The sequence below is a fragment of the Podarcis erhardii genome, assembly GCF_964252035.2.
Source record: "Podarcis erhardii genome assembly, chromosome: 4".
Lineage (NCBI taxonomy): Eukaryota > Metazoa > Chordata > Lepidosauria > Squamata > Lacertidae > Podarcis > Podarcis erhardii.
In genome coordinates, this window is record NC_138508.1 from 23,285,411 (window position 1) to 23,310,809 (window position 25,399).

A 25,399-nucleotide genomic window follows, 5' to 3' on the forward strand; every position below is an offset into this window, starting at 1 on the left:
ATTCAATTTCCACTATCTGAATATTATCAAACACAGATTTCTGGACCATCTATGTACCTTTCCTGGGATTCCTCCACGCCACTGTGCCATTTGAAATATTAATTCAGTTGCGAGGCAGAAATTCCCTTCCTGCAGAAATGACCTAAGTCATGCTTTACCCTTTCCAGTTTACTTTGTTCCAAACCTTTATTTTGTTGCTTCACTGAAAAACTGTTAGTTGCTGGACTTCAACAGGAGAGTGAATCATCTTGTCTCAAGATTCCTGCCTAGCTCAATTCTCTCTCTACCTAGTCACTCTCTCTTTGGGAGAATACTGGCATTTCCATTTTCACAAGGCTGTTGAGAAAGGTATTTGCCTAAGTAGTCTTTAATGCTGTTTAGCCAGTTTTAGAGATATTTTCTCTCTTTGACGTTTAAATGTCAATAAATCAATTTTCTTTTTAAGTGCACAGTGTGCATCTGACAGCACCTCCCAGAGGCCATGATTTAAACAAGGTATTATGAAAAGGGCTTTAAGAAAAAAAGCACACAGCAGAAAATATGAGGCATTAAATATAAATAAATGACATTGTGTTGAAATCAATTTTCCTTGTAAATAACTCAAATTAAATGTATGAACTGCATTCTTTTAAAATATATTCCCCCCCCCCTAAAAGTGTTCACTAGGAATGTAGAAAACATCCTGTCATCCTTAACACATGCCTTTCTATAAAATGGATTGATTTTATGGATCTTGATGGTCTGTTGGCAGGTACTGCATCGTCAAAGCTTCACTCTTTGCTTTTGGTGAAATCGTACGGTTTCCACCTCTGAGCAAAATGCAACACCTTTTTCCTCTGGTCCTCAAAGTTTTCTCGCAGTCCCTTTCTCCACAGCCTGGGCTCCAAATCCAGCATGCCGCCAATTATTTCCTTTTAAAGCAGGACAGACAGAGAAGAATATTACTGCTCTTAATTAACCTTGGAAACTCACACCTGTTCAAAACAAGGACTACAAAGTACAATTGGATTGATTGGGGGGGGGGTCATTCCAGCTCTGCATTTTAACAAGTGACTCACCCACATGTGCTCTATGCAAACTACTTCCTTTAAGGACTACGGGGGTGGAGTGGGAACAGGAGATTTAAACTGACAGCCACATCCCCTGCAAATCTACCCACAGCATTAGAAATTCTGTTTGTGGGGGGGAAAGAAGATTAAGTTATTCCCTAAATCCATTATTGAGGCCCCCCCCCTCTCTCCACTCACAATATTGATCCTGCTAAAAAAAATTAGTCCTTTACCTCCAGGCAAACATTTATTACAACTCTCACTTTGAATGGTAAGATCTCAACTTCATATAGAATGGCTAATTACACAACTCAAACCCTGAGATAACAAACATTCTTCATGTCCCTGGGATGTTATAAAGCACACAGTAACAAAACTGCCATGTATATTCAACTTTGCTAATATATGCAGTGAGCTTCTCAGAATGGAGCGTGCAGGAGGGTCTGCCACATCAGCCTCTTTGAACAGGTGACATCATAAATACCTTTCCAAAATAAAGGGGGAACTTGCGATGATCTTCAACGACATGAGCAAAGCCCCCTTGTAGGCCGAAGTCTACGGAGAAATAAGGCAAACCTTTCGGAACCTAAAAAGACAGAGAGGCCATTCATTATTTCATGCAAAGGAAAGACAGTTCATGGGGCTGTCTTTTGAAGCTTAAAAAACTGACAACCAGCTCATTCAGACATATCTTGGAGGCTGATGAAGCAAAAATCAACACATACACACACAATTCTTAAACCCTGAACTGCAAGGAACGGAACTATGAAGGGCAGAAACATGCCAATAAGATATCAGGGTCAGGAACTCATGGTTAAGTTCCCTCCTCACTAACTACAAACCTTGGCTACAGCTCACGTTTGGAAAACACACCAAGGCACACTTTGGCTTAGGTCAGAGCCACAGAGCGTTGAAGTAAGAAGGAGTAAGAAGGAGCAAAACGGCTGCATGATCTTCCCCCAGGAGACAGCAAGTTTGTCTTGCTGTCCCAATAAGCCATAGTTTGGCTTACCACGACGTGCAAACTGGACACAAACACAATGTCCTTTTACTACTAATAATAATACAGTCAGACCTCTTCTTACGTCCACCTCTGCTTGCGTCCATTTCGCCCAATATCCGCAGCAAACCCGGAAGTAACTGGTGGGTTTGCCACCGTTCGTGCACGCATAGGAGTGGCGATCGCCGTTTGCACATGCGCAGAAGCGAGCAATCACCAACCGCGCCTGCGCACAATGGCGCCTCTCTCAGCAACCCATTTCCACCTCCGGACAGACCTCCGGAATGGATTATGGTCGCAGGTAGAGGTTCCACTGTACTTTATTATTTATACCCCGCCCATTTGGCTGGGTTTCCCCAGCCACTCTGAGCAGCTTGCAACAAAATATTAAAGATAAAATAAAACATCAAACATTAAAAACTTCCCTGAACAGGAATAATAATAATTTACTAACAATTCCTCATGCTTTTTTATGGATTTTAAATATGCCGTCGTAGCGCACACAGTTTTCTTCTGCTGAGAAAAGGTCCAATTAAAAAAAGGATAAATGTAAACCAAAGAGTAGCAGTAAATAAAACTCTATACACTAGAATTCCCTCTGGGGAAGCATCAAGTGCTTATGACCCTTCCACTAACTCTGAAATGTGAATATGGTCCACACTGTCACTGAAAAGGACACATGAAGACTAATACTGAGAGGCAATGAACCATCAGATGCCCTGAATAAGGACCAGGAAATAGGCAGAAAACTGGGAGCAAGAGCAAGATAAACAGTACAATTCCCATCATCCCTGACCACTGGTCCTGTTAGCTAAGGATGATGGGAATTGTAGTCCCAAACATCTGGAGGGCCGGAGTTTGCCTATGCCTGAACTACAACTTCCAGCAGCCTTTCTGCACGACAAACTATATTCAGCAGCCGTCCTTGTGAAAAGAAGTCTATAGATTTCAGAGCTTTGCCTCTTGCCCCAGCCCTTGAGAAGGATATAAACCATCTTGTTGATTGGAAAGGAGGCTGCATGGATGCCAAGCAAAGACAACCATTTCCGTAAGCCATTGTTACATAAGGGCAGGCTATGCAGTGTGATCCTATACACGCTTATTCCAAAGTAATTCCTGCTGAGTCAGCGGGGTTTATACCCTAGCAAGTGTGTTTAGGATTGCAGCCCTAGACATTCTAATACTTGAGTCGAAACATTAATACGAAACCCTCAGCCATAACAGCTAGTGCCTTGAAAAACCAGGAGTAATATTTAAAAGGTTTGCGTTATTGACGTCAATTTATCCATTTTAACTTTCAGAACTCCAGCAGAAGATCTTTGTATTAACACCACTGCAACGGTATTTGACTCGTGAACTAAAATCTCACGTCTTACATAAACTGTACTTTAACTGTTCTGTGTCTTTTAAAACCAGCATCTTTTAAAACTTTTTTTTTGAAAATGAGAACAAAAAATAACAACTGGCCACATGTTATAAGGGACAAGCTTCAATACATACCGACTTGCGAACATCTTTTGAAGATAGATCAATCAGCTTTTTATTCATGGACCATTCTTCATCAGACTCCATTATGGCTTTCTGAAAAAATATTGCAACAACATATGAAACACTTTCAGAATGACACCATATGCCATAAAGTAGAACTTGATTTGTAATAAATAAATAAAAAGCAGTTAGAATACTGCATAATTTCAAGAACGAATATTAATTTTATAATGCCAGAAACTAACTTTGTGACATTTCTCCAATTTGTAGAATTCAATTTACATGCATTAATGCATAATGAAGACTGATTTTAGACTAATTTTATTCAGTGCCTTTCACTTTTTATAGCTTCACAACTGCGGTCTAACTTGGGCCTGGTACAATTACCTTGAAATGAGAATTTTCAGCTTGCCAAATTAAAAAGGCCACAGGAATTAATTAAGTTATATTGGCTCTTTTTTGTACATAAGAAAAACCAAAGGTAAAGGTCATGCTTTTGTTGCCAATGTTAATTAAAATCTAGCATACATATATTTTAAGTCGCTACTGCCACAAAACACCATCTAAATAGTTCCAAGTCTAAACCATGTTCAGACACTCAGCAGAGCTTCTATGTTAAGAGTGCTGCCCTATACTCCTCTAGATGCAGTGAAATAATGAAAGCTGCCTTGTACAGTGGTGCCCCGCAAGACGAATGCCTCGCAAGATGGAAAACTCGCTAGACAAAAGAGTTTTCCGTTTTGGAGGTGCTTCGCAAAACGAATTTCCTATGGGCTTGCTTCGCAAGACGAAAATGTCTTGCGAGTTCCTGCGGGTTTTTTCCCCTTTTCCCCCCCTTTTTCTAAGCCGCTAAGCCGCTTATCTGCTTATCCGCTAAGCCAATAAGCCACTAAAAGCCGCTAATAGCGCTAATAGCGCTAATAGCGCTAATAGCGCTAAGCCGCTAAGCCGTCAATGGGCTTGCTTCGCAAGACGAAAAAACCGCTAGACGAAGAGACTTGCGGAACGGATTCTTTTCGTCTTGCGAGGCACCACTGTATTGAGTCAGCTTATTGCTATATCCAGCTCAAAACGGTCTACACTGACTGGTATCAGCTCTCCAGGATTCCAGGCAGGATCAATTCCCAGGAGATGCCAAGATTGAACATGGGATCTTCTGGATGCAAAACTCCTGCTCTACCACTCGGACGTGGTCCTTCCCTCTTCTCTGCCTGCCTTGTTCTGCTGCAAGTGGAAGAGCAAAGGAGATCACATGTTGACTGCTCACTTTAACTGTTGAGGGGAAAACTTATTACACTGAGGCCCAGCCCCATTATATCCATATAGCGCTGTGAGCAGAAGCTGCATCCAAAACAGCCCTGTTGAAAACAATATTGTCAGATAAACAGCACAGCTCCTCAGCCAAAAAACAAAATAAGACAAACACACACACACACAAAAGTAACTCCACATCCAGCACATACAGATCACTTACATTGGCAACTTCCATCCTTGCCTTTGGGGCGGCGGCGAATTAGACATATTTAGTGCCTGTGTTTATTAAGCACTTAAAATGGCAGACGGTGTCAGAGACAGCATGAACACAGATGGTTATTATTATTTATTGAATATATAAACCACCCTTCACCTGAAGTTCACAAACGATTTAATGGCAGAATGTGCTCAGCCCCCGTTACTTAAAGCAAACTGCCCAAAACATATGAAAATACCTTTGTCTTTTTGACCAGAACTTCTTTTCCTTCATCTTCATCTTTGGGCAGGAGATGCTTTATCACATCCATATAAATACCCTCAAAAGTATGCCTGGTTTTGCACCTGTCAGTTAACTGAATTCAGGCAGATTCATGACTGAATTAGCTCCTGGCTCCCACGAAGGAACTGCCACTGAGACAGGGCATAAGTAAGGAGCAAAGCATGCTTTGTGTTCGTACGGCTCCCTCAGCTCCATTATTTTTAGTGTGGGGTGTTCGGTAGGGAGTTTGTGCAGTTGGAAAATCTGGTTTTTCATGCTGCCAACTCAGGGGCCATAGTGAGCTATCCAATCTGCACATCAGAATTAATATGATACAACAATACCTCTTTCCTTCAGAAGCCTATTTTCTGTACTTCCAGTTTTGCTCAAACAAATAGTTTGGGAAACCTGAAGAAGTGAAATAAATTTCACTTGAAGAAGGGGAGTTAAGTTAATCTGGTGTATTTTTTTAGGGAATCTATTTACTTTTTTGAGCTTCACACAGCCAACTTTAGTTCAGTTTTAAAAAAACAAAACTGCCAATTTAGTTCAGTTTAAAAAACAAAAGTGGTATTGTCAGAGTCACCCGTGGTCCCAGCTCACAAGAGACCAAAGTCCACTCCAGCTTATGTACAAAAGCTTTTATTCAAGAACATCAGTAGCTTTAGATCCGAGGTCCGTGACCCTACGTCTGTTACCCTTAGACCGCTGAAGTCCCCTCTGACTCGCTCCCCCCTCGACACCAGTTTAAGAGGCTTGTACTGGTCCACCTCTTTCTCTCTTTCCTTTTCCGCAGGGTCTTTCTGCCCCCCTGTGTTCTCTCCCTTCGGGACTCTCCCGAGGCTGAATCCTCTGCCGCCTCCTCCCCCCTCCTTCGGGCTTTGGGACCAGGCTCCTCCCCAGGACTCTCTTCATTTCCGCGCGCCTCCCATTTTGAACTTGGCGCGCTTACGTTGCTCTTGACCTTCCTTTCGACAGTTACATTGCCCTCAATACTACTTTCCTCCCCTTCCGGCAGCACGTTTTGCCCTGATCTCCTTCCCCTCTCTGCTTCCTGTTCTGCTCCTTCTGACACACTGGTCACTCCTCCCCCCTCACTCCGTTCCAGCGGAGCAGCCGGTCTCGCTCTCCAACTCCCACTGGGGGTTCCCCCTTCCTTTCCCTGCTCCTGACTGCTTCCCCCTCTAGCTCCCCTTGGCTTGACCAGAGGGGCTCCCTTTTGGGAGTCCTCCGATTCACTGGACGGACTCATGGACAATCTTGGGTCATTGTCATCCTCTTCCTCGTCAGTCTGGAATCCTTCCCCCTCACTCTGCGTCTCTCTCCCTGAACCCCTGACAGGTATGATCAAAATGCAAAACTGAGGAAACTGGAAAGTTTGTAGATACCTTGAAGTAGATGGGAGCCATATCACCCACTTCCTTTGGGAGGGGGATACATTCATATACCATGTGGTATCGCTTCTTTAAATTTAAGTTTGTCTCAAGGAAAACACAATCCAACTCTTGAGCTTCAAACATCTTCACCAAAGCTTTCCTGAATATCTGTAAAAAAAAGAGAGGCAATGGAGCAAGAAGAGTCAAAATACGCATAATTTTCAATCACAGAAGTGTTAGGCAACAGCTGCGGTTAAGTATCTGGCATTACTGAGAAGTCAAACTTTCATAGGTTAATGTCACATTGCATTCAAAATAAAATGAGCTCAACACTGGAACATGATGAGTAATTTTAATTATTTATACTACATGCATAATAGCAACTGTAGGTGTTGTTTTCTGTCAAATGAAAGGCGCACTGAAGTTCAAAAAATTGGAGGGCATCATAAATGGAGGCAGAAACCACGGGAGGCCTCAGAGTTTCATTTCCTCAAAAGTTTATACCTTGACTTGCATAGACTCCAAATGCCACCATCCTTCCACTCTTCCTTCCAATTACACAATTTATCAAAAAGTGACATTTTCATCAGGCATGATTGACCTTTAAGCCAGATACTAATATTTCCTTAAAGAAAAGCAATCTTGGGTCTCTCATCTCCATTGTGCAGAAGTTTACCCAACCTGTTACTGTAACAGACTTGACCTGTGTGTATACTCACTCATTTTCCTCTATAGGATAGAATGTCACAACTGATCATGGAGTAGATCAGTTTCTATCTTGAGTGGTGCCTAGAAGCTGGCATGTTTTAAAACAAACAGATAAGGTAGAAATCACAGTCTAGATTTCCAATAAATCAGAGATGATTTTGGTACCCAAACCTGAAATGGTGTGACGGCATCCGGCAAGAGGAGGCAGGTGCCAAGAACTTGTTTCAAATTGAGCTCATATGAAATTATAACAAGTTGGAAACCACAAGCCTGACGTAACTTAAGCTGACTGAGCATTTGAAATGTGCCAGGGCCATAAATCACAGAATTCACATTTCATTTTACAACCTCATTATCTTCATGGGCCACACTGGAAATAAACTCCCTTGTGCTACATTTCCAAACAAAACTGCATATTTGCTTTTGAGGTTTTGTCGTTCTAAACATTCGTGGAAAACATATGAAAGCAATGGCATTTGTTTATCACAAGACCAAATGATGCACACCAATGCACACATCCATAAATCAAAAGAAATATGCTCTTCTTTCCTGGAGAAATCAAAGTTGTTGCCTAATTCACACATTTGACAATTGAAGATGGTTGCACAGCCCTCTCCCTAAAAACTATAATGAACACATTATGGTGCTTTATACTAAGTGACTCTGACTGGTAAGAGTCCTCCAGGGTCTCGAAGAAAAATCTTTTATATCACCTGCTTCAGTGGGGATGGGCAACCGGATGAGTTATCCAGCACATTCATGCAGTACCAGAAACCACCATGGCACATGGGAGAATGGGGTACTCAATGGCGCAGAAATATTAGTTTGTGGTCATCTTCTGGCATGCTAGGATCCTGTGCTTCTGACTCTTGGTACTCCAGTAGAATAGCATATACATTTATTGTCAGGGTCGAGCTTTTGCATCATTTAAAGAATGAGACTTTTGAGTTACTAGGTCTTTCAGAGCCACAGGGTCAAGTTATGGAAACATTTCCCAAACTAGAATGGTATTTCCCAACTCTCTTGCCAAATAACACTTGGTTCTGTTGTGCAGTGGTGCACGTTTAAAACAATAGCTGGGGTGGGGGCAAAGTTTATAGCACTTGTGAGATCAAAGGAAGTTCTCTGCAAAATTTATTTAGAGAATATCTAAAGGAAGGGCACATGAAGTTTCCATCTCTGACTTTGCCTTACAGTTTACATTTCTCCCCGAAAAAGCACATCTGCCTCAAGATTGCTATGAAGCAGCCAAGCAAAGGCTGTGAAGGCAGGCTAACGGCTGTCAAGCAAAAATATTGGCACCAGGATGTCCGAGAAGCCATGACATTTAAATGCAAATTAAATTGAAACAACCCCCTGGCCAGCATTTTCAACAATCACACATCAGTAAGCAGAACTGTTCATTATCCTGTTCTAGTTGCGGAAACTAAGAATTAATTCAACAGCTGACACATTACTGCCTGTCACTTCCACTAGCACCCATTCTACCAATGATATTTTGGAGATTTTCAAAGCAAATTAAATGGGGGAAATGCTCTTTTGCTGCCACCACTGCAGCTACTAAGGTAATTTAAAAAGCTTCAAGAAGGCAGTAAATCAGTGGTAGGGCACTTGCTTTGAATGCACAAGGCTCTAGATTCAATTCCTGGCATCTGAAGCTCTGGAGCACTGCCAGTCATCACTGAACTAAATGGACCAACGGTCTTATTAAAAAAATAAGGCAACTTACTAGGTGGTTGTCTCTAAACTTGTAAGCTTTTGATAAACAACCTAAATTTGCTTTTCAAATTCTAGTTGGTCTAAACAACATCTCCCCTTCCCTGTGCAATACATAATTAACTTGCTGCATATATTCTTTTAAATAGAAGTGCCGTATCTTGACAAAATTTTATAGCCGGGAGATGCTGAGAGACCCCTGTGCATTTTCACAACTAGGTTAGAGGGATTGGTGCTGCAATCTTCCATTTTCCTGTATTCCTCCCATTTCCCTTGAGATCAGCACACTTGTGCCAAGCATGGCCTATGGAGATAGACTTGATCCTAAGCAAAACGGCCTCTCATTTTAAGCAATCAACTGAGCTTACATCAAGATATTAACATGAGTTTTTATATCCCATAGTACAGGCATGTCCAAAGTCCATTTCGGGGGCCTAATCCGTTTCAAGCCTTGGCATTTCAAGGGAATCATTTCATTGAATACATGCACAGAGCAAGAAAGACTCGTGTAAGAAAGGGTTAATGGTGGGGAAACTGTGATGTTACTTTTCAATTAATAGGACAACAGAAAACAAAATATACAGACTTAAGAACGTAAGAACAGCCCTGCTGGACCAGACCAAAGGCCCACCTACTAGACCACTATTATGTTTGTGCAGTCACCAACTAGATGCCCATGGAAAGCCGGCAAGGAGGACATGAGCCATCACTCTCCTGCTTATGACCAGCATTTGGCGTTCATATTGCCTCTAATACTGGATGCAATGGCTATCAACCACTGGTAGACTTATTCCCCATCAATTTATCTAACAACCTTTTAAAGCCATTTAAGATGTATGAGAGCTACATGTGCTTGCCTGGGGGATTACAGGGCCCATGGCCTCAGGGTCTGCATCTGTCTGCCCCTAAACTCTGTTTGCTTTTTATAAAATCAATACTTAAGCAAAGAAGAGCTATATTACTGATCAGCATTTGGATGGCAGATTTGCCAGTGTTCCGTTTAAAAGCAGGTGTTGCCCCTGTAATCACCTTCATGTGTTATTTTACCTTAAGTTGCTTTTTATCAGGTGGGTCAAATAATATATAAATCATCCTCTTATGAGACTGTTTCCAGGTTTGTCTTTAGAGAGCCTCTTTAGCATTTTTGGCAGAACAAACATCTTCACAGATGGTGAAAATTTGAAAATCTATCTTTAAGACTTCTTATGGTTGTCAGTTCTTAGCATATCATTTTATTTTATTTTGACTGGTTTTTATTGAGGGTGCGATTCTGCATTTTGTATTTTTGGCTGGCTGGCTGGCTGTAAGAAATACACAAATTGTTCTATATAAGGTAAAAAAAATAAAAATCCCACGTACACTTCTGATGTAACCAGAGTAATTTAAATCTATTAGACAACATAATGGCTCCCTATAGTTCCTTAAAATGGGCATGGTAGATAACGTTCATGCAATTCAGAAACAAAACAAAACTTACTATGCTTGTTTTAAGAAGTCCCTGACAGACTAGGCTTGCTATCAACACTGTTAACTTGGTATTTACAGAGTATTACTGAAATATTGAGGGTGACTGAAGCTTAGTGCATGATTTTGGGGTTTGCTTGTTTTTCATGCTTATTCCTATACGTTTCTAGCCTGAACTGGAATAATTAAGCCATGCACTACCAGTCTTAAGGATAGAGAGCAGAAAAAGATGTGATATGACAAATGCCTCAACATGTTGCAAGGGAAAGGGAGCATGAAAGAGATTTTGTTAACAGAAAACAAATTTAAAAGAGCTCTGAATCTTCTCAGTGATTATAAAAGCTCTGTTAAGACTTTTATTTATTTAGTGGGTCCATAATTAGCCAAGCTACTCTGGAGACATGCTCTTTGTGGAATAAAGGTATCTTCTAAGCATTTTTGCAGAATTTCCCAGGCATATTTAATTACACTTTCCCATTATATTGATATTCCAAGAGTTTATATTTAGCTCTTTGTTGAATTTCATTTGCCTCCTACATGAGACCAAATCCTAGAAACTTGAATGACCTCTTGCTCACTCAATTAATCCTCCCAAATAAACATTATCCTCAAATGTAAACTGTCCATGTGCTTTCAGTTTAATAACATTAATGTCTGGTTTGAGAATAAATTGTTACCAAGGAGCTCAGCTCACTGTTGTTTTAAGTATGCTTGACTCCAGAAATCTCCATGTAGTATATTAAGGAGACTCTTGATGCACCAAGGGCAAAGTTGTAGTCTGAATTTACTAACCTCAACTTTAGACTGATCAGTGTCAGAGACTCACACCAGGTATGCGAACCAGCATGAGAACTCTGGAAAATGTAAACCTCTTTTTTTTTTTTTTTGCTTGGTGTCTAACCTGACCAAACCATCACAGACACATCCCAGCTTGACCCACTTAGTGATTGCTCTATGTCTGAAGTACACAAGCTTGTTCAAGATAAACTGGCCCCATATTCTTTTATGCCAATTTGTAGATTTATTAGCCATTTAATGCGTTCAATGCTTGGCAAAGATGTGCAAGTACTACACTCATTCAAACAAACAGTATAGTGGTACCTCGGGTTACATATGCTTCAGGTTACATACGCTTCAGCTTACAGACTCCGCTAACCCAGAAATAGTGCTTCAGGTTAAGAATTTCGCTTCAGGATAAGAACAGAAATCGGGCTGCGGCGGCACGGCGGCAGCAGGAGGCCCCATTAGCTAAAGTGGTGCTTCAGGTTAAGAACAGTTTCAGGTTAAGAACGGACCTCCGGAACGAATTAAGTACTTAACCCGAGGTACCACTGTATTGAAGTTTCTCTACTTTCAAATCAGGTTATTTGGGCCGGATAAACTGACATGTTAAATGTCGCTAACCTTTATACACCCACTTTGTGTTATTTTTATACTTCACAACATTTATTCAGAATGCTTGATTTGTAGACTGAAGAAAAAGTCTCAGTTGCAAAAAGTTAAGTGTTAGCTATGAACTTCCCATAACTCTCTTAATGATTTCAGGTTTTTTACCAAAAACACACACATCTATTCAAAGTCTTCAAACAAAGCACTCAGAAGCCCCTTGTGTATTGTTCCAACAGATGATGGAGAAGGCAACTCATCTCTGAATAAATCTACCATATCACGGCTGAAAGGAGCATGCTGCATATAACGGCCCCCTCTCCACCCACCCCCAAGCGGCAGCCTGCCCTTCTCACAGCAAAAGGGACAATCCCACCAAAAAGAAAACACTAATTCCTACCAATTACAATGAAGGAGCAAACAGATGCTTACCGTATTTTTCGCCCTATAGGACGCACTTTTTGCCCTCCAAAAATGAAGGGGAAATGTGTGTGCGTCCTATGGGGCGAATGCAGACTTTCGCTGAAGCCTGGAGAGTGAGGGGGGTCAGAGCGCACCAACCCCTCTCGCTCTCCAGGCTCCAGGAAGCTATCCTGGAGACGCAGCCCTCTCTACAGCTAGCGGAGGGCTTGCCAGTACCCAGAAGCTTGGGGCGCGCTGAGCTCAGCACGCCTCAAGCTTCGGGCTTCGCGCAGCTCTCCCATGGCTAGCAGATAGCAGCCTGTTCTGAGGGCTGGGGAAGCTCGGGCTTTCCGCACCCGGGGGGGAAATAATTTTTTTTTTCCTTTATTTCCCCCTAAAAAAACTAGGTGCGTCCTATGGGCCGGTGCGTCCTATGGGGCGAAAAATACGGTAAATGTTTCCCCTTGAAATTAAGAGGACTACAAGTGCCAAGTTTGGCTGATTTATATCAACAGTGTTTAGATATGAATCCACACAACAAGTCACATCAAGCCTAAGACTTTGCTCACCTGGATTTCTTCCCAGATGTCTTCATCTAGAAGAGTGGCTGCAATGTGGTGCTGCATAGGAACTATCAAGCAATGGCCTTCAGTAAGAGATTGGTAGTTTGGCAATGACAGGTAGACCTAGAGAGAGGGGGGTGGAATACAAGATGGTTTAAGCTTCTATGTATTTATTTTATGTTCCGTCCTTCCTTCTGAAGGAGCCCAGAGAGGCAAATGCGTGTAAGATACAACAAGCGAAACACCTGAAAATAATTCCAGTACAGATGCAGACTGGGAAAGATTTTTACTTTTACCATTTTTTCCCCATGAAGCCTCTGGCACAAATCCCCTAGTCCCACACCCTGCACTACCTAAGCCAGATCTGGGTTACAAGTTAGATTCTGTGCTCTTAAAAAACAGTAGCCATTTCTTCTTTATTGCAGAATCAGTGTGCAACCTGATACCTGTAACACCTAGTAGAGACTTATTCCTGCAATTTCCACTTTGGAACAGAGTCTACAACCTAACAAATTCATGGCTACAAATTCACCCTAATTTTTGTACTCTCCCTCCCTTGCCTCCCCAGCCCCACCCTTGTTTAACAATTTCCATGGTTAAGAACTCCAGAGAACTGAAGGGCAGGCCACTTTTTGGTGACGTTTTGGTTGGGCTTCATAAATGTATTGCCCATGGTAGATTCTGGAATATTCTCTTATGGATCCAACAATGCTATTTATAAATTTATAAACCTCAGTATACGTAACTGAAATAATCACATTAATTACTCTCTTTTATGCTCCCTGCTGCTCTGGTCTCTTTACTGATTAACAGATCGCAAGCCCTCCAGAGCAAGCCTTTTATTCTCTGTAAGTTTGTTACTGAAAAAATCATCATCAACAACGCAAGCCTCTCGAAATAATCATTCTCCAGCAGCATTTCATACAAGAAATTCAAGGCAACTCAATTTGTTAAGACAGCTCACTTCAATGCTTAAGCCTTTATCCTCACTGACAGTATTTGGTCTTAGTCTATTCTGCTGTACAAAAAAAATAAAAATCTTTTGTTATGGCAATTATATGCTAACACATACTGTAGAAACACTTTTATTCGATGATGCAGGGAATTTTAAAAAAGTGAATGCTATGTCAGATATTATCAAAGAGATGCCACCTAAGACGTTATACCACATACAGAAAATCGCAAACACAATTTCATGCAACCCTGAGTCAGTGTATGCTTCTCCTATGAGTGGTTATACTTGTATTTTTCCTCATTTGGACAAAGCAATAAACCACATCTTAGGAAGGAGTGCAATGAGCCTTGCCTCTGCATGATCCTCCCTTCCCTTGTCCTCTGGCATAGCAGGGAAGATGTCAGAAATATGCACTTTTGTTTTAGACAAACTGCAGCCAAGTATTATATCTGAACCAGGACAAACTGTGTTTAATCTTAACTATAGTTGATTTGGCGGGAAAGTCAACTTCAAAGCAAAGTTTATGAAGCAGGATTGGTTCAACTAACCCATAGTTCATCAGGCATAGGCAAACTCCAGCCCTCCAGATGTTTGGGACTACAATTCCCATCATCCTTAGCAGTGGTCAGGGATGATGGGAACTGTAGTCCCAAACATCTGGAGGGCCGGAGTTTGCCTATGCCTGGTTAAGATTAACCCAGTTTATAACTGTGGTTAATTGAAATATTTAAGGTTCTTATCTCCTCCACACAACTGTATTAGAGAAGTAGAGAATTGGGGGGGGGGCATGAGGCCATTATGTAGCTATATACTCTGAACCAGGGCAAAGTATATAGTTACTGTAGGTAGTTCCAAGCACATAAAATTAATAAGCATAGGGAAATTTCCTATGTTGTTTTCTGAGCATGACATGCACCCGTCAGAGGTTGTGGCAATGCAATGTGGCCCCTGGAGCCAAAAAGGTTAATCATTCTCATCTTAAGACACTGGGAGAATGCCCAGATCTCTTTGCTGAACAGAGATATGCCTGTGAAGACGAATCTCTTTCTGACATACACTGCACAGAGCAATGCAGAACACTAATCGTATTTTACACATTTCAGTTCCTCCGCTGAGTCTACCAACTCCAAAATCTTTCCCTTCTAGACCATGCACTGCATCCGAAAGTTCCTTGCCTGTCTGCTTGCCTGTCTCTGCATATTTGTTTCCATGAAAAGACCTATGGAACAATCCAAACTCCCTTTGTGGGGAAGGGAGAACAGGCTTGGATTGGGCAGCCCTGCTGACCTCCACCTGCAGAATGAGTCCAGTATCACTCCACATGCAGAGCTCTCCCTTCAACCCACGGAATGTGCAGGTTCCTTGCTGACAGAAGCCACCAGAAAGCCCCTAGACAGGAGCAGGTGGGGCTGAGTCAGCCCAGTTCAGTCCCAGTCACTATGATGGCCCCAGGCTGGTGCAGAATCATAGAATCATAGAGTTGGAAGAGACCACAAGGGCCATCAGGTCCAACCCCTGCCAAGCAGGAAACACCATCAGAGTACTCCTGACATATGGTTGTCAAGCCTCTGCTTAAAGACCTCCAAAGAAGGAGACTCCACCACACTCCTTGGCAGCAAATTCCACTGTCGAACAGCTCTTACTGTCAGGAAGTTCTTCCTAATGTTTAGGTGGAATCTTCTTTCTTGTAGTTTGGAACCATTGCTCCGTGTCCGCTTCTCTGGAGCAGCAGAAAACAACCTTTCTCCCTCCTCTATGTGACATCCTTTTATATATTTGAACATGGCTATCATATCACCCCTTAACCTCCTCTTCTCCAGGCTAAACATGCCCAGCTCCCTTAGCCGTTCCTCATAAGGCATCGTTTCCAGGCCTTTGACCAAATCTGCCTGCCCCCTTCCACCCAGCCAACTTGCTCAGCAAGATTGCAGATGTGATGGCGGCCCTACCACCGCAGGAAGCCTTGCAGAGCAGTGGCCAGGAATGCACCCTTAGTCAGCCACATATATCCCAACATTGGCTACAGATTAGTTCCCCATTACTCTTTAAAACCCTGAGTCAGAAACCAGGCACAAGAACAACAGCCAGTACACCTAACAAATAAAGGGGTTTCTATACAAGATGCGTCTTCTCTCATATATTCCCTCCTAGGTTTTGAGATATTCAAGGCTCTAAAACTTCTGCATTTAGAGGTAAGGCTGACGGCTGTTCCTGCTGAAATAAACTCGGTCTAAAGAGATCATATGGCCATCTGCTTAAGGAGGCATTTGGCTGACTTAAAAAAAAAACAGTTTTACAACATTAGGAAACATGGACATCAAATTATGTAACCTATTTAAAAACTGAAGTGATGGGGAAAGGAAGATGAGTAAGGGAATATTGTGGGATACATGGTGAAGGATAATGGGTATATGTGAATATCTGAGAGGAAGCTAAAGAGCCCGAATTAGTAGAATATACTGTTCCTTTTCTTGTGTTTTAAGTTTTAGCCCAGTCATTACTGAGGTCAGAGCTAAGCATTCATCCTGTGGTCTGTTTCTGGTTATTTTTATCTACATTTTGTTGAATTGTGCATGTATTTTAGCTTAATGTTTGGTCATCCAGAAAGTCTAGATGGATCAAAGTCAGAATACTTTTTGGGGGCAATAAACTTGAGGAAATATGATTCTTGCTGAACTATGACAATGTTGAAGTAAACACATACTTCTAGCACGTTTTTTGAGGTGGGTGGGGCAAAGTCTAAAACAACAACAACAACAACAACAACAACAACAGGAGTAGTAATAGTAGTAGTAGTAGTAGTTTGGATTTGATATCCCACTTTATCACTACCTGAAGGAGTCTCCAAGCGGCTAACATTCTCCTTTCCCTTCCTCCCCCACAACAAACACTCTGTGAGGTGAGTGGGGCTGAGAGACTTCAGAGAAGTGTGACTGGCCCAAGGTCACCCAGCAGCTGCATGTGGAGGAGCGGAGACGCAAACCCAGTTCCCCAGATTATGAATCTACCGCTCTTTACCACTACACCTACAGAGTGTCCTCCTAACGTTTTAGGGCTACAACTCCCATCAGCCTCAGTCAACACGGCCAATTGTCATGATGATGGGAGCTATAGTTCAATGTCATCTGTACTGCAGCAAGTTGGTCTCAAGTAAAAACTTCCATATGCTCTTTGCAACTAACCCAAAATTTATTTTAAAAGGCAGTGACTGCTGTCTGTAGTGCTGCTGAAATCTGGATGACTTTGCTTTGCCTTTGTGGACCTTATTATGTTTTCTGGCTTCTAATTTCAACATCCCCTCTATGACCCTTTTTCTCTTACCATGACTTGGCCTCCAAATTATTTACCCACCTTATGCAACCTAAATATTCAGCTCTTGCATATCATTGCAGCAAGGTCACCTGCAAATCTGAAGTACTGAAGAAGATTAACTTGATCATTCAAGACAAGAGTCCTATCATTTTAGTCGCACCCTTGAGGAAGTGGCTCTTTCCTCCTAATTGGAAGGGCCGGGAACATTCAAAGGCAATAATTCATGTCACAAGAAGCAATCTCACTTTTAATCTCATAAAACCATGGAATGGAAAACAGCCCTCTTTTATTTCTTCCTATTTGCATCGCAGAACAGGCTGTGCTGCTTCCTTACCTTGTTACCAATTGCAATAATCAGGTGTTTTGGAAGTTCGGGGCTACCAAAGCAGTAAGGGCACTTCTCCATGCGTGCAGCAAGATGCTGATGCTCACGGATTGCTTGTTTCCTTTGCCTTCCCTCTTCCTCGCCGCTTTGCTCGCCCGTTGCCGCTTTGGAAACAAACATATCATCCAGAGTGTAGTACTCTCTATCCGTTTTCTCTGAAAACTGAAGGAAAAGGAAGATTTAGTCAGTGTGGACAAAGATGGACTTGGATCAGGGATTCCTCCTGGGCTATGAAGTTTCCTCGATGACCTTGAGCAAATCACCCACTCTCAGCCCAATCTCTCAGGGTTGTTATGGGTAATCACAGGTAACACTGCCTTGCTGGGTGGAAGGGCAGGGTACACATATGAAAAAAGTTGACAAGAACAAAAATTGCATAAAGATGAGGCACATTACAGCCTTACCTTGGTTTTCAAACGCCTTGGTAGTTGAACGTTTTGGCTCCAAAAACCGGAAGTGAGTGTTCCGGTTTGCGAACGTTCTTTGGAACCCGAACGTCCAATGCGACTTCCACAGCTTCCAGAAGAAGAAGAGGAGTTTGGATTTGATATCCCGCTTTATCACTCCCCTTCAGGAGTCTCAAAGCGACTAACGTTCTCCTTTCTCTTCCTCCCCCACAACAAACCCTCTGTGAGGTGAGTGGGGCTGAGAGACTTCAGAGAAGTGTGACTGGCCCAAGGTCACCCAGCAGCTGCATGTGGAGGAGCGGAGACGCAAACCCGGTTCCCCAGATTACAAATCTACCGCTCTTAACCACTACACCACACTGGCTCCAATTGGCTGCAGGAGCTTCCCGCAGCCAATCAGAAGCTGTACATTGGTTCCCAAAAGTTTTGGAAGTCGAACAGACTTCCGCAACGGACTTTGTTCGACTTCCAAGGTACTACTGTATTCTTATTATGTTATCATGCTGTTTGATTATTTAGGGAACATCCGTATGGAATATGATATATACGTGGCAAAATCCATACGCAACTGAAGTACTTCAATTCTGCATTAAATTGGCTGGAGTGGGGGTTGCAAGAGAATGTTCTGAACAGCAAATGAGGAGGGATAGGGTAGTTGGTTCTAACATTGTGACATTGAATTCCCCCCATAATTTTTGACATACTGACTACAGAAGTGTGGCCATATACTCTCCCAAAATCCAGTATCACTTCCTCATTCCAATTCATTATAACAAGTGATTATTAATATATATGCTCTACTATTCTGAATTTTGAAATAAAATTCAAAAATAAAGGGTATTGTTACCATCCCCAGTTCTGCACTCTCTTGCAGTACGCCACTATAGGAGAGCTCATCTAATCTTGTTTAAAATCAAAAGGCAAGTGAGAAAGTAAACAAAAGCAAAATGATCCTGCCCCCGGGAGATGATCTATAATGAATTGAAAAAAGTATTTAAGTATACCTTTTTGAAGAAACCAGAGGCCTTTCTCCTGGGCATGGTCGGCCAATTGGTGCCAAGGAAGGATAGAACCTTTTTTATGTATGCTACAGCAGCAGCAAGAATACTCATTGCAAAGCATTGGAAGACCCAAGATCTACCTACCCACCTTGGAAGAATGGCAGATACCACTAATGGACTATATGGAAATGGCAGAAATGACCGCCAGAATCCGAGATCAAGGAGAAGAAGAGGTGGAGGAAGATTGGAAGAAATTTAAAGCCTACCTACAGAAATACTGTAAAATTTTTGAATGCTGAAGACATTGAAATATAATTAAGGGGTTCTAGTGAACAAGATATAAGAATATGAAAGAAGGGTTAGGTTTTTTTGGATTAAAAATTTGGAAAATTAAATACTTAAAGGAATCTTTAAGGGATAATACCGAATAAGAAATGAGCTTGCTAAATTAATGTGTTAAATTGGAATACAAGAAAGGAAGGCGGGTGGAAGCAAGGAAAATAAGGTTATGAATGTTATGAATTTGAATGAGAGTTTTCCCTTTTTGTCTTTTTTCTTTTCTCTTTTCGTTTTTAAATTTATCTTTTTTATATTTTTCTATGTTGTTAACTTTGTTGTTTGTTGTTTATTGTATTATTATGTCTGTTACTTTGTAAAAACTCAATAAAATATTAATATTTTTAAAAAAATGATCCTGCCCCAGAAATGTGCCTTTTTTAGCAACTTATTATGAAACTGGTAAAACTGATCCATAACACTGTGAGGCCCCATTGAAATGTGATGGTGAAGATGACCACAGGCAAGGACCTTACATAAGCTTCCCATGGAAGTGTAACCATACATGCCAGTCAGATATTCCTGGCATCCAAACTACCCTGGTCTGACATATATGATTAAGTGAAGCCATTTTTATTAAACAAGATGGCAGCCGCATAGAGCACTTAAGTGTATTAGTACATACCCTATAACCACAGGCCAAAGGGGGTCTTTTAAGAAAGGCATGTTATTTGAACGATGTGATCCCCATCTACAATGCTGAAGCAGAAATCTCTGACTCTTAAGAAGCAGGACTGCTATCTCTCAGCTATCTTTTGATTATCAGAATTCTGCCCCTTTGGGGTTTCCTTGCTTGCTGGATTCAACGCTCTCTTGGACATCCAGAACGACACCAGCTTTGGCACGTCCTTCTCTGTTTTTCCTACAGAGTTTATATCCAGAGATAACTACGGTATGTTCCATTGGTTCTCTCTGTTCCACCAAGTATCCATCATCTCTATTCTATCAGTGCCGGCCTCTAATACCAAGCAGTCCAGTTCATCACCCCGCCTCAGAGGCATTAGCATATAAACACTTGAAGACTATCCTCTCTCTTCAAGTGCAGTGCTTTGGCCTCTGTGAATTGCTATGCTGTGCTCCTGCACTCACAAGCCTAGTTCTATGCCACCTGCATTTAAAATTCATCTCCGGGGGTGAGATTCATTCCAAATGCACCTCCTCAGCTCTTGCCAGTTTTACCCCCTCCCTTCAGTTTAACAGCTGCTCTACCACCTTTTCTGTTTTCATCGCCAACAGTGGGTTACCATCCCGGTTCAAGTGGAGTCCTTCCCTTTAGTACAGGCTTGGCTTGCCCCAGAATGTGCACTGCTGGCTAGGATGCTGAGGCACGAAGCTGGCTACAACTTTTCTCTCTTTCTTCAGTTTCCACAATTATGGGGGTGGCTTTTAGGAAAATGGCAGCAGGGCCACACACAAAAACCGATGTAAAAACGTATACTTTGCCTAAGAATGCCATCTCAAAGTATAGTGAAGAAAAGCTAAAAAATTAATAAATAAATAAAAAATCCCACCTTCTGTTATATAAAGTCCTGTTAACACATGCTTGCGTATTTGGGCTCTATTTATTACTACGGTTGTGCAACTAGTTTTCCATTCACCGTCTTTCGTAAGCTGATACGCTTCTCCCTTGCTTTCACCCACTGAACATTCGTTTCTCCCATAATAACACTAACGCAATCGCAATTCAAGATACACCTTCTACATGAATGCAAGAAGCGTTACTGCTGCTCTGAAAATCTGCCAGAAAGGAAAGAGGTATATAGATTGTATAAATTGGATCCGTGCGATTTTCAATTGCCATGGTAACACTGACATCACCCATTTTAAATGGAAGCATTTAGATTTCAGGAATGTTATACTCCAAATACATGACAGGAAGCTGGAAAAAAACCAGAATCCTGCTGGTGTTAGGAAAAATAGGTTTCAGCCGAAAGGATTGTGAATTAAATACACACACACACACACACACACACACACACTGTAAATGTATTTAGGGCTCAGTTCTAACGCAATAAAACGAAGGGAGCTTTTATCCAGGTGTTAATTAAATATTGCATTGATGAGGATTCATTATGCAAATTTTCCTTATTACTAGTTTAAGTCCTACTATGACTGTTGGAGCCTAGGTTTGCCAACTAATCCGAACATTACTAGAATGTCTGCCAACAGCTTCTTCCTACTGAAACAAAACAATGATACTTGTCTTGCACAATGGTGTATCAACTACACAGGGCTGGCTCCCAATAAACAATAGTGGAAAACAGCCACTACTTGTTTCACAAGCGTTAGTGCAATAGTTGACATGGTACTATGATTAGGTGAGTTCCATAGAACTTAAGATGTCTTCTCTTACACAAGCAGATCAACACCTGCAAAATTATTTTTACTTTTCTTGCACAAGGCTGGCTGGTGCTTACAGCAAGCCCCACGGAGAGGCATGTCCTTTCCCCACAAAGTTGGAAATCAAAACATGCCAGCAAAGCAAGTGCGTTATCCTGCATCTTGGTGATGTCAGATGCCTGGCAGGTGGGCAGCCCCAGCAACCTAAGTGGCCTGTGGGGTTCGTGGGATATCTGGACCCTGCCTGCTGGATAGATCCAACTTCCTACCCCTGCTCCAGACAATGTCCCACTGCGTCTGGATTGCCCTTGTCTACAATGCAAAGCAGCTTTCCGGAGGAAAGAGGTGGTATGGGCAGGTGAGAGATATATTCAGTAGTTGGAAGAATAAGGGAGAGGAGCTAATAGTGGTAGGGCTCTGTACTTCCCCTCTCACACTCAAGGCAGACGTCTATTTCCCTGTCCAGCTCATGAAACTTGTAAGTCCTTACATTTGGAACCTAGGAATCTGCCTTATGTTTATGTTTTCTGATTGCAGCATTTCTCCATGACCTCAAACGGAGGGGTATCTTTTCCATCACGTGCTTCCTGGCCTTTTTAGCTAGAGGTGCCAGGAACTGACACCGGGGACCTTCTACTTGTAAGCATGTAGTCAGCCACTGAGCTACTTGCATGCAATTTTAAATTCATCCAACTCCATCCCCTTCAGTAACTCTTCCCAACAGTATCTGGTTCTTAATTTTCAAAGGTGTTGAAAAATGTCTCTTCCCTAAAATTTAACACTTCTTCTTTTGCTACTCTTACTCTTTCCGTTTCTTGGAATCGATTATTTTATTTACTCCAAGGTGCCTTCCTCCTTCACAAATCTCTATTTCTACCAGTAATTTCTGCTGAACATAATGCTGCTTTAAAACCATCTAGTTTGACAGCTTTACACACAAGTGAAATCTAGTTGACTTTCATGTTGACAGCAAAGGCACTGAGACTGATCTCAATGTGATTTTACCATCAAGTTTTCAAGTTCAAAAAGTTTGTTTAAAGGATATATCAAGGCAAACTGAAAAATAGAAGATACCCTTGCTTCCTTACTGCACATTAGAAATCACATTTCATTATTTTGCTGGTTGCAACAGAACTGAGGAACAGCCGTTGATTTAAAATAATGCAGACACACCAAAGCCAATATCTCAGTCAAAAAGATGAATGAAAATCCTCTGCAGTATTGAAGGGCCACTTTCTCACACACATTTTTAGACTTTCAGCAATATCAAGAAGACGACATCCATTTCAACTGTATTTCCCCTCCTCCCGTTTTCCTTACAAATGAAAGCATGAAAGAGAAAGTCATTATATGGGTGTCAATTCTGTGCACTTCATTAATACAGATGACAAAAATGGCTTCAGATGGTGCTTTTACAGCAAAAATTGAAATTGCTACCTTTCAATTTAAGTTTATCTACAGAGTTCATATACTTGAGATTTTTATATGATGTTTTGCACCTAAGTATTATGATTCTATATACACTGAAAATCAGTATGGTAGCGAACATGGTGTACTGGGGTCAGTCCAGGAAAATCTGGGCTCAAACGTAAGTTGGAGGGCAGCCCAAATGCTGCTGCCTGTGAATCAGTTGCAAATGCTTCCTTGTTTCTCTCTTCTCCTGCCCCAGAACCCCAGTTATCTTTATTTATTTATTATTTGCAAAAATGCCTAAGCCACCAATATTAAGAAAATGATACCGTGATCTTATGAACAGCATACAAACAGTAAAATTATATTCATAAAACAAATATAAAGTACTGGAACAAATCACATTGTTTTCTCATACTTGAAACACTCACATGAAGATCTTGATACGTCTTAAGAGTATGTTATTCCAAACAGATTTTTTTAAAAAAGTTGAAAGTAAGGGTTTTTAATATATTGGAAGCGCCCATTAGGTGTCAATATAAATTCAGACACATTGGGCCTTACCTTTGATGCCATTCTCATGAAAAGCTTATTCTGATCCTCTGCTGTCCTCATCTTTTCATTTCTGACCAAATCATTCAGGCTCAGATTATCATCATCCTGAAAATAGCGGACCCTTTCCTTCTCCACGTGAGTAGTGACCTGAAAACGAATAACAAGTACACGGATATTCATTTGGTGCCACTGTCTGGTTACGCTAAAACAAATCCAATCTAAAAACAGCTTTATAAAAGTAAGTGAATGCAATTCAGCACTTGAATTTTACAAAGCATACCTAATTTCAGCAAAGTAGCCCCAAACAGATACAACAGGGAATTTGTGGAATTTCTCATTAGGCGCTGTCAACACAACAGTCTTTGGAAAAGGGCTATTCAAATTATTGGAAAATGTACATCAAAGGCAGGTGCTCTTACGCTTGTGGGGAAAGCACTGATAAGCATTTATTAGAACTAGGACTACATAAGATTTATTACTGCCACTCCAGAAGGGAGGAAAACAGATACCAACTTCATGTCTGTGGCTTCATGTCTTTCACAGTGCCCATGAGAGAAGAATGTGGAGATGGGGAAGTTATTGACTTTTGACTATTTCATGGCAACATCGTCATGGTTTTATGCTAGTTTTCTGTGTTGATCTGCTTTTGCGCTAACCATTCTAGTTTTGGACTGTACTTGTGTTTTATTGTTGTGCACAGCCCAGAGGACAGTGTTGACTGGGCAGGATACAAATGCCCCAAATTTATAGAAGTAAATTCTGAAAATAGTCTGGTAGCTTTCTTATATAGTACTTGGAGTTTCCTCACATCCTCCTGCCCAAACCCTTGTCCTATACTCTACATTTAAGAAAGTAATGATAGTAGTAATAATAATATTTATTATAACAAAAGATGTGAAATAAGCATCTTTATTACACATACCTTCTGCTTCCTTTTTCTGCCACTTGGCTCCAGCAGTTCTCCTGGAGTGTTAACAGGCCATGCTCTACCAGACTGATCAGTTCTGACAAGGACCACTTCATTATCTTCTTTGAAGCCTGCCGTCTGTACGAAGGCGTAAAAATAGAGGACATAAATTGAAATGGGGGTCATTTAAAACAGTTGTCGTATCATGTCTAGAAATGGCACTTATAACAAAACCAAAGAAAACAAGCTATCCAAAATGCAATTTTTCAGTGTAAGAACCTTATAACTGAGAGTGTTTCATTAAACATGGTTTAGCCATTATCAGATGTATATAAACAGTTTGCTTGGAATTATCCACTTCAGAACAACCTGAGCTGTAAACAGACCTGAAAAACTTTCAGTTGGAGGTATGAAATATTTTAAATAATTACATGCATAATACACAGCTATCCTATACATAAAGCATCCTTTAGGATGCCTGCTTTGGTCTTTCATGAAAGCAACAAAGGAAGCAAAGTGATCCAGTGACCTCCACATACACGAGAACTTGTAACCCTGGTTTCAAGTGGTTGGCAAACACAGATAAAAGGAACCTTGACAAGCACACTATACTCTAAACCAGAGTTTCCCAAACTTGGGTCTCCAGCTGTTTTTGGACTACAACTCCCAAGGCCAGTGGTCAGAGATAGTGGGAATTGTAGTCTAAAACAGCTGGAGGCCCAATGGGAAACCCTGCTCTAAACCATCATTAATACCAACAAGGGAAGGCAAGAACAAATTTGATCTAGAGAAGGTAAGAGGCATAGTTCTCGAGACTGGATTCTGGATTTGCTAACCATGATTTGCAAGTATCTAGCATTATATCTGTATCAGATTTGTCTGGTGTCAAAGAGTTGGGAAAGTATTT

General features: G+C 41.4%; 1 protein-coding gene and 1 long non-coding RNA gene across 2 annotated transcripts in view; one reads left to right on the forward strand and one right to left on the reverse strand.

The window, feature by feature from the left end:
- Nucleotides 1-351: 351 nt before the first annotated feature.
- The window catches only part of CWF19L2 (CWF19 like cell cycle control factor 2), a 73,796-nt gene continuing 48,748 nt past the window's right edge, over nucleotides 352-25,399 (reverse strand). Inside the window, exons 11-18 of the mRNA XM_081860201.1 lie at nucleotides 24,508-24,630; nucleotides 23,595-23,732; nucleotides 17,486-17,698; nucleotides 12,891-13,007; nucleotides 6,658-6,813; nucleotides 3,550-3,630; nucleotides 1,534-1,635; nucleotides 352-911 (exon numbers count right to left, since the gene is read on the reverse strand). Of these exons, the coding sequence (XP_081716327.1) occupies nucleotides 771-911; nucleotides 1,534-1,635; nucleotides 3,550-3,630; nucleotides 6,658-6,813; nucleotides 12,891-13,007; nucleotides 17,486-17,698; nucleotides 23,595-23,732; nucleotides 24,508-24,630 (1,071 nt within the window). The 3' untranslated portion in view covers nucleotides 352-770. The remainder of the gene's footprint in view (nucleotides 912-1,533; nucleotides 1,636-3,549; nucleotides 3,631-6,657; nucleotides 6,814-12,890; nucleotides 13,008-17,485; nucleotides 17,699-23,594; nucleotides 23,733-24,507; nucleotides 24,631-25,399) is intronic.
- On the forward strand, nucleotides 3,642-6,732 carry LOC309341411. The gene is made up of 3 exons (XR_014156313.1): nucleotides 3,642-4,215; nucleotides 4,582-5,839; nucleotides 6,611-6,732. It is a non-coding gene; the product is annotated as an uncharacterized lncRNA (long non-coding RNA).